Raw genomic sequence first — 16,177 nt, forward strand, 5'->3', positions numbered from 1 at the left:
AAGTTTCTTCTGAATCCCCTATTGGATTTCTTGATGACTATCTTATAATGATGGCCTCGAGTTATGCTAAAAATGAACAAATTTAAGTCTCGTTTAACTCCCTCTCCCCATGTGTTGAGAGTATATGAGATCCCTGGGGTCATATTGTTATGGGAAATTTGCAGGACCTTCTTTGCCAGTGGTGGACAACCCTTGTCCATCCCAGCCCATTGATGTTGACCCCATCCCAAAATTGCAGGGTTGGAGTGATTTGCACAGCCAGGTTGGCACGGGATTTTTCTTTGTGATCTATGTTGACAAGGCAGTGAGCTCCCGGGGAGAATGGAGACAAGATACGAGACGGCGGAAAGCGATTTGAAACACTTCCTTTATATATAAATCCTGAGAGTGCGTTGCATGAGAAACAAGCGCATCAGTGACAATCAGCACGAGGACTTTAAAAAATATATATTTAGAAGAGAACGAGGCAAGAATACGAACAATTAACGCAAAATCAAAAGCAATGGACACCGAATTATTGACTCAAAATATCCGGCTCCGCTTTCAAATATGTTTCTTTACTAAAGTGGATGAGGGAACAACTGCCCCTGATCGGAGAGCCGACCTCTGCTTATCGGGAAGCTCTCTCGGTCCTGCCTCGCCCGCTGTTCACCTTCCGTGCCTGCCCCTTGCTACTGAGGGCTGCTGCCCGGTGCTTCGAGTGGCCCTGGACAATCAGTGGTCTGTCCTGCGACGGGTTGTCCTTCGGCCCGTCGGGCAAGCGGCTCAGGTCTCGCAGGTAACATCGGGCTATCTTCAGCATCTTGCTGAGGGTGTTCTTTAATGTCTCTTGTTGACCAGCTCCTGGTAGAACAACAAAAAATAACAAGCAATATGTTTAGCAATAGGGATAAAAACTACATCTGTAATGTATTTGCTTCATGGGGTCTTTGCTTAAGAATTCATAGTAATACATTGCTATTAAGAACTATTAAACCCCCCCTCCCCCATCTCATGTATTTTATCTCTCGGTTTCTCATGGCAGCTGGTAATTATTCCGCTATTCACACCCTATCTAGACTCATCTTTTTCTAACTTCTGCCATTACCATCTCAAGTCAGCCCATAATCCCTTTTGTCTCTCAAATCTCTCCTGCTGTCCACCCTATCACAGACCTTCCCCTTTGTTCTTTCCTCCCCACCTCCTTTCGGTGCTCCTAAAGAATCTGTTCTTTTCGAACATTTGCCAGTTCTGACAAAGGGTCATCGACCTGAAACGTTAACTCTGTTTCTCTCCACAGACGCTGCCTGACCCACTGAGATTTCCAGCATTTTCTGTTTTTATTTCAGATTCCAGCATCCGCAGTGTTTTGCTTTTGTATTTGCTATTAAGAACTAGTTGGTATATTAGCAAAGGTTCTACAATCACACTACACAATACAGTTCATCCACCAGGCTCACAACCACCTGCCTCATCGTGGATCATCGCGGATCCTCTGAACCCAACTGGCTGGGGTTTTATTGAGGCTTGTGAACATCACATGACTGGCATCCCAATTCAACAACTCTATTAACTTGTGACATTATAACGTCAAACTTTACAGCTTAGAAACAAGCCATTTGGGCCAACAGGTCCGTGCCGGTGTTTATGCTCCACACAAGCCTCTTCCCACCCACTTCATCTCACCCCATCAGCATATCCTTCTAATGCTTTCTCCCTCATCTGGTTATCTAGCTTCCGCTTAAATGCATCTGTTAGTATTGCTGTCATATGGAAGGAAAAATGAGGAGAGGCAATATAAACTAAATGCTACAATTTTAATGGGGGTGCAGGAAGAGAGAGACCTGGGGGTTTATGCACAGAAGTCTTTGAGGATGACAGGAAAAGTTGAGAAGCCTGATAAAAATACTTACGGCATCATTGACTTTATAAATAGCGGCATGGGGAGTCAGGAGGGTAATTTTAACATAGGTGAGCGGGTGGTATTGGGTGTGGATGGGATTGGATGTTGGTGGGATTGGGAGCTGCTGAGATTGGGAGTGGGTGGGATTGGGAGCGGGTGGGGATGGGAGCGGGTGGGGAGGGGGTTGTTCAATGGTCAAAATTCCAAGCACGTCGAGAAGCCGGCTCCAACTTGTCCACTTTGGGGATTAATGGAGGCGGGACAAGGGTCGGTCAGCCAACCTATCCCAATTTAAATATTTTAATGAGTCTGGCAGGCTCTGATTTACAGGTTTAACCCAGGGTAGCCGGGTTTCCCAGGCCTCGGGAAACCCGGCAGGTGATGTGAGGCGAGGACGACATCGGGAATAGGTAAGTGCCTTTACAGCACAGCTTGTGGGCCAGGAGGAGCAGGAGTGCTCGCCTCCCCCACCCCGGTCCTCCCATACAAAGGCCCCCAGGATCTGAACTCCCCCCGGTCGGGATCAGACCTACCTGGTCCTGCTGCCTGCTCCGGCGTCCTCCCCGCCCAACTGTAAGCCAAGCCTGTCAATCAGACTGATCTCCGGGCAGGGAACCTCTCCGTAGCTTGTGGAGTTCCTGTCCGAAACTCCGCCCTTCCCCTGCCTATGTAACCCGCCCCTGTTAATATCCAGGCCACTGAGTACAAAAGTAGGGAAGTTATACAAAACCTTTATAAATCACTGGCTGGGCCCCAGCTGGAGTATTGTGTCCAATTCTGGGCACCGCACTTTAGGAAAGATGTCAAGGCCTTGGAGAGGGTGCAGAGGAGATTTACTGGAATGGTTCCAGGGATGAGGGACTTCAGTTATGTTGAGAGACTGGAGAAGCTGGGGTTGTTCTCCTTAGAGCAGAGAATGGTTACGGGGAAATTTAATAGAGGTGTTCAAAATTATAAAGGCTTTTCAAGGGGCAACTAGTGATGGGAAATAAATGCCGGCCTTGCCAGCAATGCCTACATCCCGGGACTTAACAAAAGCACAAAAAATATTACTGGAACCCAAAAGGAAATGAGAAAATGCAATGTTTGAGATGCAATCTTATAAGTACTATGTACATTAAGAAGAAACTGGTTCAGTAAATGATAAAATCAGTGAGCACTTATGAATAAAATGAGACGGAGCTGAGTACCAATTACTTTTAATCCTGCGTAATTGAAGAACCTTTTCTTTTGATGTCACTAGTAAGCTAAATTACTACAAGAAAGTTTAGATGAAGGCATACCAAGCATAATTCTCATCCAGACCCAGAATTCCAGCCTAGTGGGCTCATTGTGGTGAAGGTTGTGATCCAAATGGAACGCTCCTTGATGACTTTAGCTCATTCCTAAAGGTGAAACTTTTTGCTAACATTAGCTGTTATTCCCGGGGGTTAATTTCGACATTAACTCGAGTCGCCGCTGCTTTCGGTGAGTAGGGCTCTGTCCTTGAGGTCGGGTTCTCATCTCTGACCACTTCAAATCCAAATGGGCAGCAGTTTCAATATCAAGGTATTTTGGAACTCCCTCCCCAACAGCACTGTGAGAGCATGTTCACCACACGGGACTGCAGCGGTTCATGAAGGCGGCTCACCACCACCTTCACCAGGGCAACTAGGGGATGGGCAATAAATGACGGTCTTGCCAGTGACGTCCACATCCCATGAATGAATAAAAAAACAAGTAAAACCCATAAAGGCTTTAGACTTTAAATACTTGAAGGAGAAAGAAATTATAGAGATATGGGGAAAGAACATAATAGGAGCTGGAGTAGGACATTCGGCCCCTCGAGCCTGCTCCACTATTCAACAACAACAAGGTCATGGCTGATCTTCGACCTCAACTCCACCTTTCCGCACTGTCCCCATATCCCTTAGTTCCGTTTGTTCCCAAAATGTTATCATCCTCTGTCTTGAATTGTCATGTATGTACATGTTGTTTGTAGCCACCAGATGGTGTCATTGTTGGAGGCCACTGAGCAGCATGCACATGGTGCTGCTCTGGTATAAAAGGCCAGCCATTTTGAGAGTCAGGCACTTTGGGCCAAAATAAAGCAGAAGCAAGGTTGTACCTTGCTTAGTTAAACAATACTCAGTTTGAACCTTTATTGCATACATAACATTTGGCGACGAGAATACAAGAACCTTTGTTTGCAAAATGAGCATGATTGGATTTTTAGAGCGATTCGTGGAGGGAGAAGATTGGACAGACTTTGTGAGCCGTTTGAACCAGTATTTCGTGGCCAACAAAATGAAGGGGGTCAACGATGCAGATCGGCGCCGGGCCGTGTTCCTCACTGTGTGGGGCTCAAAGATCTACGGTCTGATAAAGAATCTACTCATGCCTAGTGATCCAACAGAGAAAACGTACGAGGAGTTATGTACATTAGTACGGGAGCACCTCAAGCCAGACGACGGCATCATCATCTCGAGATACAGGTTTTATAAACACGTTCGATCAGAGGACCAGAGCGTGGCGGAATTCATTGCCGACCTGAGACGTCTAGCGGGACCGTGCAAGTTTGGGACGGGGTTGGCAGACATGCTGCGGGACTTCTTCGTTATTGGTATCAACCACGAGGTGATCCTGCGCAAACTTCTGGCGGTGGAGGAGTTGGATTTAAAAAGGGCCATCCAGATCACTCAATCATGTATGATGACGGACAGGAGTCTAAAGCAAATATCGGTGAAGAACTGAACCTCAGCAAGTACTGTAAATGTGATTGATTCGGCGTTCGGCAGAGCGGCACATGGCAGGGCCTATCCGGCTGCGTTCGCGAAACCTGTGGCTGCCCAAACTCCGCTAGCAGGAATGTATCCGACTTCACCGTGTTGGCATTGTGGGGGAAATCATCGGCACCAGCAGTGTCGATTTAAGCAATATAGTTGCAAAGGCTGTCTGAGAGTGGGACATCTCCAGCACAATTGTCCGCAGATGAGCAAGCGAGTTGCGGCACACCACATGGAGGATGAGAGTCAGACAAGCGTGGATCCGGACACACTATCCGAGATGCAGAGGAGGAAGTGTGTGGACTGTACTCTTTCATAGCCAAGAGTAAACCAATTTTGATTAACATGAAGTTTAACGGGATACCGGTATCGATGGAACTGGACACAGGGGCGAGTCAATCGATCATGAACGAGAGGGCATTTAATAAGCTGTGGGATACTAGGACTGTGAGGCCCAGGCTGAGCCCTGTTAATGCCAAACTGTGCACGTACACTAAAGAACTGATAAAGGTGATTGGCAGTGCACAAATTAATGTGTCGTGAAACGGTGCTGTTCCCGAGTTACCGTTGTGGATTGTTCCAGGCAATGGCCCAACGTTGTTCGGCAGGAGCTGGTTGGAGAAAATCAGATGCGACTGGAACGACATAATGGCGTTGTCGTCGGAGGAAGATACATTTGCCCAAGTATTGAGAAAGTTCCCCTCGCTGTTCGAACCGGGTATCGGCAACTTCATGGGAGCCAAGGTGCAGATCCACATGGACTCAGATGCAAGACCCGTCCATCATAAAGCTCGGGCAGTGCAATAAATGATGAGGGAGAAGGTCGAAATTGAGCTGGACAGACTCCATCGTGAAGGGATCATATCACCGGTCGAATTTAATGAATGGGTCAGCTCCATTGTTCCTGTGCTGAAAAGTGATGACAGAGTCAGAATCTGTGGAGACTACAAGGCTACGATCAACAGGGTTTCGAAACAAGATCAGTACCCATTACCGAAGGCTGATGACTTGTTTGCGACGCTAGCCGGAGGGAAGTCGTTCACAAAACTGGACTTGATGTTGGCCTATATGACGCAGGAGTTGGTCGAGACGTCGAAGAGACTTACGTGCATTAACACGCACAAAGGACTATTTATTTACCACATTGCCCGTTTGGAATTCGCTCAGCTGCAGCAATATTTCAGAGGAATATGGAAAGTCTACTGAAGTCCGTTCCCAGAACCGTCGTGTTCCAAGATGACATCATGATCACCGATCGTGGCTCCAAGGAACATCCGAACAACTTGGAAGAGGTTCTACTGCGTTTGGATAGAGTGGGACTCAGACTGAAAGACTCGACGTGCATCTTCATGGCACCGGAGGTCGAATACCTCGGGAGGAAAATCTCCGCGGATGGCATCAGACCTACTGACGTGAAAACCAAAGCCATCAAGAGTGCACCCACGCCGCAGAGCATGGGTCTACTCAACTACTTTGGTAACTTCCTATCTAAATTGAGCATCTTACTTGAACCACTGCATGTTATTGAGAAAAGGCAACAACTGGGTGTGGGGCGCATCGCAAGCAGAGCTTTCGAGAAAGCCACCAATCAGCTTTGCTCGAACAAGCTGCTGGTACATTATGACCCGTGTAAACATAGAAACATAGAAAATAGGTGCAGGAGTAGGCCATTCAGCTCTTCGAGCCTGCACCGCCATTCAATGAGTTCATGGCTGAACATGCAACTTCAGTACCCCATTCCTGCTTTCTCGCCATACCCCTTGATCCCCCTAGTAGTAAGGACTACATCTAACTCCTTTTTGAATATATTTAGTGAATTGGCCTCAACAACTTTCTGTGGTAGAGAATTCCACAGGTTCACCACTCTCTGGGTGAAGAAGTTTCTCCTAATCTCGGTCCTAAATGGCTTACCCCTTATCCTTAGACTGTGACTCCTGGTTCTGGACTTCCTCAACATTGGGAACATTCTTCCTGCATCTAACCTGTCTAAACCCGTCAGAATTTTAAACGTTTCTATGAGGTCCCCTCTCATTCTTCTGAACTCCATTGAATACAAGCCCAGTTGATCCAGTCTTTCTTGATATGTCAGTCCCTCCATCCAGGGAATCAGTCTGGTGAACCTTCACTGCACTCCCTTAATAGCAAGAATGTCCTTCCTCAAGTTAGGAGACAAAAACTGTACACAATACTCCAGGTGTGGCCTCACCAAGGCCCTGTACAACTGTAGTAATACCTCCCTGCCTCTGTACTCAAATCCCCTTGCTGTGAAGGCCAATATGCCATTTGCTTTCTTAACTGCCTGCTGTTCCTGCATGCCAACCTTCAATGACTATGTACCATGACACCACAGGTCTCGTTGCACCTCCCCTTTTCCTAATCTGTCGTCATTCAGATAATAGTCTGCCTCTCTTTTTACCACCAATGTACACCAAACGTTTAGGTTTGGCCTGTGACGCATCGTCATCTGGAATTGGTTGCGTGTTACAACAAGCCAATGAGTCGGGGAAACTTCAACCTGTCGAGTATGCATCCAAAAGTTTGTCTAAAGCAGAAAGAGCCTACAGTATGGTAGAAAAAGCAGCTTTAGCATGTGTGTACGGTGTTAAAAAGATGCATCAATACCTGTTCAGTCTGAGGTTTGAATTGGAGACTGATCACAAGCCACTCATTTTGTTGTTTTCCGAGAGCAAAAGTATCAATACCAACGCTTCATTGCGCATCCAAAGGTGGGCGCTGACATTATCTGCCTATGATTATGTCATTCGCCACAGACCTGGCACAGAGAATTGTGCCGATGCTTTGAGCCGGTTGCCGTTGCCCGCACTGGAAGTGGAAACACCACAACCGGCAGATTTAATGTTAATCATGGATGCTTTTGAGAGTGAAGGTACCCCTGTCATGGCTTAACAAGTTAAGACCTGGACCAGCCAGGACCCAATATTATCGGTGGTAAAGGGTTGCATCTCAAAGGGGATTGGTCTGCCATACCTAAGCAAATGTGCGAGAAGGCCAAACAGTACATTCGTTGCAAGGACGAACTGTCTATTCAAGCAGATTGCATATTGTGGGGCAATCGAGTTGTAATGCCTAAGAAAGGGAGAGAGGAGTTTGTGCGTGAGTTACACAGCACACATCCTGGTTATAGTGATGATGAAGGCCATCGCCAGGTCCCACGTATGGTGGCCAGGAATTGATTCTGAGCTGGAAACGTGTGCATCAGTCCAACACCTGCATGCAGCTCAGCAAAGCACAAGCGGAATCGCCGCTGAGTCTGCGGTCATGGCCATCCAAACCTTGGTCCAGGATCCATGTAGATTTTGCAGGTCCCTTCCTGGGCAAGATGTTTTTAGTGGTGGTGGATGCTTATTCGAAGTGGATAGAATGCATAATCATGTCATCCAATACGTCCATGGCAACCATAGAGAATCTCAATGTCATGTTCGCGACACACGGTCTGCCTGACATAGTGGTGAGCGACAATGGGGCGTGCTTCACCAGTCAGGAGTTTCAAGAGTTTGTAAAACTTAATGGCATAAAACATGTAAGGTCAGCACAGTTCAAACCTGCGTCCAATGGGCAAGCAGAACGTGCAGTACAAATGATCAAGCAAAGCATGAGGAGAGTAACCCAAGGGTCACTGCAGACCCGCTTGTCCTGCATACTGCTGAGTTACAGGACAAGACCCCAAACACTCACAGGGGTCTCGTCTGCTGAACTCATGATGAAAAGAGGTCTTAAGACCAAGTTATCTCTTGTACACCCGGATTTAAGTTATCATGTTGAATACAAAAGACAGAATCAATAAGGGTACCACGATCACACAACTGTGTCACGCGAGATTTCTGTTAATGATCCTGTTCATGTGTTGAATTATGGTCAGGGTCCCAAATGGATCGCTGGTACGGTCATATCCAAGAAGGGCAACAGAGTATTTGTTATTAAGCTCAAAAATGGGCAAACTTGCAGTAAACACATGGATCAAACAAAGCTGAGGCACACAGACGAGCCAGAGCAGTGGGACGAAGAAACCGTCGACAACCAACAAACCTACCAGCAGCCTTCAGTGGACTCAAGGGTCATCAGTGAACCCGGAATTTCCATCATGGACTTGTTCAATAAAAATGGACTTGCAATTCCTGACATGGCCACTGCCACCCCCAACAAGTCAGCCATCCAGCCACCAGCCACAACAGACGCCACACATTCACCCAAGGCCGGAATTGAAATGAGATGGTCAACCCGGGAGCGTAAAGCATCGGACCATCTCAACCTGTGAAAGACTGTGATAAGATCTCAGAGGAGGGTATTGTCATATATGTACATGCTGTTTGTAGCCACCAGATGGTGTAATTGTTGGAGGCAACTGAGCAGTACGCACATGGTGCTGCTCAGGTGTAAAAGGCCAGCCATTTTGTAAGTCAGGCACTTTGGGCCAAAAGAAAGCAGAAGCAAGGTTGTACCTTGCTTAGTCAAACAGTACTCAGTTTGAACCTTTATCGCATACATAACATGAATATACTCAATGACTGAGCATCCACAGCTCTCTGGGGCAGAAAATTCCAAAGATTCACAACCTTCTGAGTGAAGGAATTTCTCCTCATCTCAGTCCCAAATGGCCAATCTCTTTTCTGAAACTGTGATCCATGTTCTAGATTCCCCAGCCAGGGGAAACACCTTCTCAGTACCCTATCAAGCCTCTTAAGATTTTTGTATGTTTCAATTAGATAATTCTTCTAAACACTAGGAAATATAGGCCTAGTCTACTCAATCTCTCCTCATTGGGCAATTCCCTCATCCCAGGATCCAGTCAAGTTAACCTTCGATGCACTCCCTCCTCTAAGGCAAGTATGTCTTTCCTTAGGTAAGGAGACTAGAGCTGTACACAGTACTCCAGGTGAGGCCTCACCAATGCCCTGTATAATTACTCTTATACTCTAATTCCTTTATAACAAAAGCAAACGTACCATTTGCTTTCCTAATTGATTGCTGTGCCTACATGTTAACTTTCTGTCATTCATGCACAGGGACACCCAGGTCCCTCTGAATGCAAACATTTCCCAGTCTCTCACCATTCAAAAAATAAGGCAATAGTTCGGAAGGACATTAGCTTGGATGATGTGGAATCTATATGGGTAGAGCTGCAGAATACCAAAGGACAAAAAACTTTAGTGGGAGTTGTGTACAGACCTCCAAACAGTAGTAGTGATGTTGGAGAGGGCATCAAACATGAAATTAGAGGTGCGTGCAATAAAGGTGCAGCAGTTATAATGGGTGACTTTAATATGCACATAGATTGGGTTAACCAAACTGGAAGCAATACGGTAGAGGAGGATTTCCTGGAGTGCATAAGGGATGGTTTTTTAGACCAATATGTCGAGGAACCAACTAGGGGGGAGGCCATCTTAGACTGGGTGTTGTGTAATGAGAGAGGATTAATTAGCAATCTCGTTGTGCGAGGCCCCTTGGGGAAGAGTGACCATAATATGGTGGAATTCTGCATTAGGATGGAGAATGAAACAGTTAATTCAGAGACCATGGTCCAGAACTTAAAGAAGGGTAACTTTGAAGGTATGAGGCGTGAATTGGCTAGGATAGATTGGCGAATGATACTGAAGGGGTTGACTGTGGATGGGCAATGGCAGACATTTAGAGACCGCATGGATGAACTACAACAATTGTACATTCCTGTCTGTCGTAAAAATAAAAAAGGGAAGGTGGCTCAACCGTGGCTATCAAGGGAAATCAGGGATAGCATTAAAGCCAAGGAAGTGGCACACAAATTGGCCAGAAATAGCAGAGAACCCGGGGACTGGGAGAAATTTAGAACTCAGCAGAGGAGGACAAAGGGTTTGATTAGGGCAGGGAAAATGGAGTACGAGAAGAAGCTTGCAGGGAACATTAAGACGGATTGCAAAAGTTTCTATAGATATGTAAAGAGAAAAAGGTTAGTAAAGACAAACGTAGGTCCCCTGCAGTCAGAATCAGGGGAAGTCATAACGGGGAACAAAGAAATGGCGGACCAATTGAACAAGTACTTTGGTTCGGTATTCACTGAGGAGGACACAAACAACCTTCCGGATATAAAAGGGGTCGGAGGGTCTAGTAAGGAGGAGGAACTGAGGGAAATCCTTATTAGTCGGGAAATTGTGTTGGGGAAATTGATGGGATTGAAGGCCGATAAATCCCCAGGGCCTGATGGACTGCATCCCAGAGTACTTAAGGAGGTGGCCTTGGAAATAGTGGATGCATTGACAGTCATTTTCCAACATTCCATTGACTCTGGATCAGTTCCTATGGAGTGGAGGATAGCCAATGTAACCCCACTTTTTAAAAAAGGAGGGAGAGAGATAACAGGGAATTATAGACCGGTCAGCCTGACATCGGTAGTGGGTAAAATGATGGAATCAATTATTAAGGATGTCATCGCAGTGCATTTGGAAAGAGGTAATATGATAGGTCCAAGTCAGCATGGATTTGTGAAAGGGAAATCATGCTTGACAAATCTTCTGGAATTTTTTGAGGATGTTTCCAGTAGAGTGGACAAGGGAGAACCAGTTGATGTGGTATATTTGGACTTTCAGAAGGCTTTCGACAAGGTCCCACACAAGAGATTAATGTGCAAAGTTAAAGCACATGGGATTGGGGGTAGTGTGCTGACATGGATTGAGAACTGGTTGTCAGACAGGAAGCAAAGAGTAGGAGTAAATGGGTACTTTTCAGAATGGCAGGCAGTGACTAGTGGGGTACCGCAAGGTTCTGTGCTGGGGCCCCAGCTGTTTACACTGTACATTAATGATTTAGACGAGGGGATTAAATGTAGTATCTCCAAATTTGCGGATGACACTAAGTTGGGTGGCAGTGTGAGCTGCAAGGAGGATTCTATGAGGCTGCAGAGCGACTTGGATAGGTTAGGTGAGTGGGCAAATGCATGGCAGATGAAGTATAATGTGGATAAATGTGAGGTTATCCACTTTGGTGGTAAAAACAGAGAGACAGACTATTATCTGAATGGTGACAGATTAGGAAAAGGGCAGGTGCAAAGAGACCTTGGTGACATGGTACATCAGTCATTGAAGGTTGGCATGCAGGTACAGCAGGCGGTTAAGAAAGCAAATGGCATGTTGGCCTTCATAGCGAGGGGATTTGAGTACAAGGGCAGGGAGGTGTTGCTACAATTGTACAGGGCCTTGGTGAGGCCACACCTGGAGTATTGTGTACAGTTTTGGTCTCCTAACCTGAGGAAGGACATTCTTGCTGTTGAGGGAGTGCAGCGAAGGTTAACCAGACTGATTCCCGGGATGGCGGGACTGACCTATCAAGAAAGACTGGATCAACTGGGCTTGTATTCACTGGAGTTCAGAAGAATGAGAGGGGACCTCATAGAAACGTTTAAAATTCTGACGGGGTTAGACAGGTTAGATGCAGGAAGAATGTTCCCAATGTTGGGGAAGTCCAGAACCAGGGGACACAGTCTAAGGATAAGGGGTAAGCCATTTAGGACCGAGATGAGGAGGAATTTCTTCACCCAGAGAGTGGTGAACCTGTGGAATTCTCTACCACAGAAAGTTGTTGAGGCCAATTCACTAAATATATTCAAAAAGGAGTTAGATGAAGTCCTTACTACTAGGGGAATCAAGGGGTATGGTGAGAAAGCAGGAATGGGGTACTGAAGTTGCATGTTCAGCCATGAACTCATTGAATGGCGGTGCAGGCTAGAAGGGCCGAATGGCCTACTCCTGTACCTATTTTCCAAGTCTATCTATGTTTCAAAGTGGATAACTTCACACTTCCCCGCATTGTATTCCATTTGCCATGTTCTTGCCCACTCAGTTAACCTATCTACAGCTCTCTGCAGCCTTCTTGTGTCCTCCTCACATGCAAACTTGCATGTTACACTCATCTAAGTCAATAATATAGATTGTGAATAGCTGAGGCCCAAGCCTTGATCCTTGTGGTACACCCCACTAGTTTCAGCCTGCCAACCCAAAAAAGTCCCATTTATTCCTACTCTCTGTCTTCTGTCCATTACCCAATCCTCAATCCGTGCAAATATATTAACCCCAATCCCATGAGTCCTAACCTTGTGTAATAACCTTTTGTGTGCTACCTTATTCAATGCTTTTTGAAAATCCAAATATAATGCATCCACTGGTTCCCCCGTATCCATCCTACTAGTTACATCTTCAAAAAACTCTAACAGATTTATTAAACATGATTTCCCTTTTATAAAACCATGTTGGCTCTGCCGAATCATATTATAATTTTCTAAGTGCCCCGTCACCACGTCCCTAATACTAGATTCTAACATTTTTCCTACTACTGACGTCAGGCTAACTGGCCTGTAGTTCCCTGTTTTTTTTCTCTTCCTCCTTTCTTAAATATCCGGGTTATGTTTGCTACCTTCCAATCCTTGGGGACTGTTCTAGAATCTAGGGAATTCTGGAAGATTAATACCAGTACATCCACTATCTCTGCAGCTACCTCTTTTAAACCCCTAGGATGCAGGTCATCCGGTTCAGGGGATTTGTCGTCACTTAGTCCCATTCAGTGCTGTGGGGTCGAAATTCACTTTTGAGACGGTGTCACCGCCCGAGTGTTGACTTTAGCGCCAGACGTTAGGTACAGCCTCAAAGTCCTAAATTCAGTTTTTACACCCAAAGATGAGACAGCACTAAAAAATGGCATTGCACACTCATCCTCAGGCGGGAGCTCAGGAGGCCGACTGAATTTCCCACACTAGAAAAAAAACGGGAAGAAAAAAAAAGAACTAGAACGTCTCCAATCCACACACACACTTCCCAACTCATGAAAACATGCAGAAATAAATAAAGAGAAAAACTTACCTTCCTTTCTGGGCGATTCCGCCCAAGATCCGCTCTTTAACGACAGCTTTTTCCTGGCTGGACGGCAACCTGTTTGTGCGGCAGCCGTACAAAGCAAATGTCACGACAGAGGCGTCAGAGAGGCTGGATGACATCACCAGACGAGTGTCGTTAGCCGGCGCAGCGGTGCCCCTTGACGCCTCTGCCAAAGAGCCGACTGAATGTAGGACGAAGCCGCTTACCGCTGAAGGTAGACCTTTGCCACCCCTCGCGCGGTTAACAGGCGGCGTCCGCAACCCAATTTCAACCCCTTTATCTTTACTTATACTGATTTCTTTAATTTCCTCATTCGCACTAGATCCTTGGTTCACCACTATTTATGGAATGGTTTTTGTGCCTTCCTTTGCTAAGTTCTAAAATCCTCCCAATCTCCGGGCTTACTACTCTTTCTGGCAACATGAAAAGCCTCTTCCTTTGATCTAATACCATCTTTAACTTCTCTTGTTAGCCGTGGTTCCACCACTTTTCCCGTGGGATTTTTATGCCTTAAAGAAATGTATATTTTTTGTAAATTATGTATTCATTCTTAAATTGCTAGTCATTGCTTGTCGACTGTCATACCTTTTAATGTAGTTTCCCAATCTATCTCAGCCAACTCGCCTCTCATACCTTTGTAGGTTGCTTTGTTTACCCTAGTTTTGGACTAAGTTGCTTTCAAACTCGATATAAAGTTCTATCATATTATGGTCACTCTTCCCTAAAGGCCCCTTTACTACAAAGTTATTAATTAACACTTTCTCATTGCACAATACTAGATCTAAAATAACCTCTTCCCTAGTTGGTTCCTCAACATACTGATCCAGAAAACTATCTTGTATACTTTCCATGAACCCGTCCTCCACACTATTACTGCAAATTTGGTTTGCCCAGTCTATATGTAGATTAAAGTCCCCCATGATTAACATATTACCCTTGTTAAATGTGTCTCTAATTTCCTGATTCATGCTCTGTCCTACATTACAACTACTGTTTGGGGGCATATAAACAACTCCCACCAATGTTTTCTGCCCCTTGCTGTTTCTTAGCTCCACCCAAACTGATTCTACTTCTTGATTTTTCGAGCTAAGATCTTTTGTCTCTACTGTCTTTATCCCATCCTTTGTTATCAGGGCTACCCCTCCTCCTCCTCTTCCATTTTGCCTATCTCTTCTAAAAGTTAAGTATCCTGGAATATTTAGCCGTGGAATGGGTCTAACTGGGTTGCTCTTCGAGAGTGCCAGCGCAGACTCGACAGGCCGAATGGCCTCCTTCTATGCTGCATTATTCTATGATTTTATGCCTTGCACGTTCCCAAATAAAAAGGCGCAGAATGAAATGCAACTTGGTACAAGGGCAATTAGCAACACAGTTCTAGGAATAGTTTAAAAAGTACTGTGTGGAAGTATCAAACTTGGACCAAGCTTTTGGTCATCTGTCCTAATATCTTCCTACGTGGCTCAGTGTTAAATTTTGTCCGATAATCATTCCTCTGAAGGGTCTTGGGATGTTTTACTACATTAGCAATGCCAAATAAATTGAAGTTGTTGTTGCTGGTGTTTATACAATAGCACTAGGGGTGAGGGACTTCAGTTAGGCGGAGAGACTGGAGAAGCTGGAGTTGCTCTCCTTAGAGCAGAGAAGGCTAAGAGGAGATTTAATAGAGTTTATTCAAAATCATGAAGAGTTTTGATGGAGTAAATAAGGAGAAACTGTTTCTAGTGGCAGGAGGGTCGGCAACCAGAGGACACAGATTGAAGATAATTGGCAAAACAACCAGAAAGGGAGATGAGGAGATTTTTTTTTTACTCAGCGAGTTGTTATGACCTGACTGCACTGCCTGAAATTGCGATGGAAGCAGATTCAAAATTTGACACCGAGCCGCATAAGTAGAAATTAGGGCAGGTGACAAAAAGCTAGGTCAAACAGGTAGGTTTTAAGGAGCGTCTTGAAGGAGGAGAGAGAGGTAGTGAGGCGGAGAGGTTTAGGGAGGGAGTTCCAGAGCTTGGGGCCCAGGCAACAGAAGGCACAGCCACCAATGGTGGAGCGATTATAATCTGGGATGCTCAAGAGGGCAGAATGAGAAGAACGCAGATATCTCGGGGGGGGGGGGGGGGTTGTGGGGCTGGAGGAGATTAGAGATAGGGAGGGGTGAGGCCATGGAGGGATTTGAAAATAAGGATGAGAATTTTTAAATTTACGTTGGCTAGCGCTCGTTACCGTCTTGTGCCACGAGGACCCGTTTGGCGACGGGCCCGCCCACGATTCTCCGCGAGGGATCCACCCGCTGGCAGTGGGTCTAAAGATGCCGCTGCCGCCTCAACCGACAAAGGCAAGCGACCCTTCCAAATAATCGATGTGGAGGCCACTGAGGGAGTGGGCAAGGAAGAGTCAGGCGGCCTCATGCCCAGCCAGCATGGTAAGTGCTTGCCACAACTTGTTGCTAACACTTTGCGTTTAAAAATTGCTGGAAATGCAGTCGGTCTTTAATAATATTTACAGCAGAGAAACAGGCCATTTGGCCCAACTGGTCCATGCCGGTGTTTATGCTCCACACGAGCCTCCTCCCACCCCTCTTCATCTCACCCCATCAGCATATCCCTCTATTCCTTTCTTCCTCATCCACTTCCCCTTAAATGCATCTATGCTACTCACTTCAAACCACTCCCTGT

The 16,177-nt window shown here is 46.0% G+C and overlaps 1 protein-coding gene across 5 annotated transcripts in view; it reads right to left on the reverse strand.

Moving 5' to 3' along the window:
• Positions 1 to 432: 432 nt before the first annotated feature.
• Positions 433 to 16,177, reverse strand: part of LOC139279464 (carabin) — a 246,818-nt gene continuing 231,073 nt past the window's right edge. For all 5 annotated transcript variants that reach the window (XM_070898596.1, XM_070898594.1, XM_070898593.1 and 2 more), the window contains one exon: positions 433 to 843. In XM_070898596.1, coding sequence (XP_070754697.1) covers positions 611 to 843 — 233 coding nt within the window. In that variant the 3' untranslated portion in view covers positions 433 to 610. The remainder of the gene's footprint in view (positions 844 to 16,177) is intronic.

The sequence above is a fragment of the Pristiophorus japonicus genome, chromosome 14 (assembly GCF_044704955.1).
Source record: "Pristiophorus japonicus isolate sPriJap1 chromosome 14, sPriJap1.hap1, whole genome shotgun sequence".
In the NCBI taxonomy this organism is placed as follows: Eukaryota; Metazoa; Chordata; class Chondrichthyes; family Pristiophoridae; genus Pristiophorus; species Pristiophorus japonicus.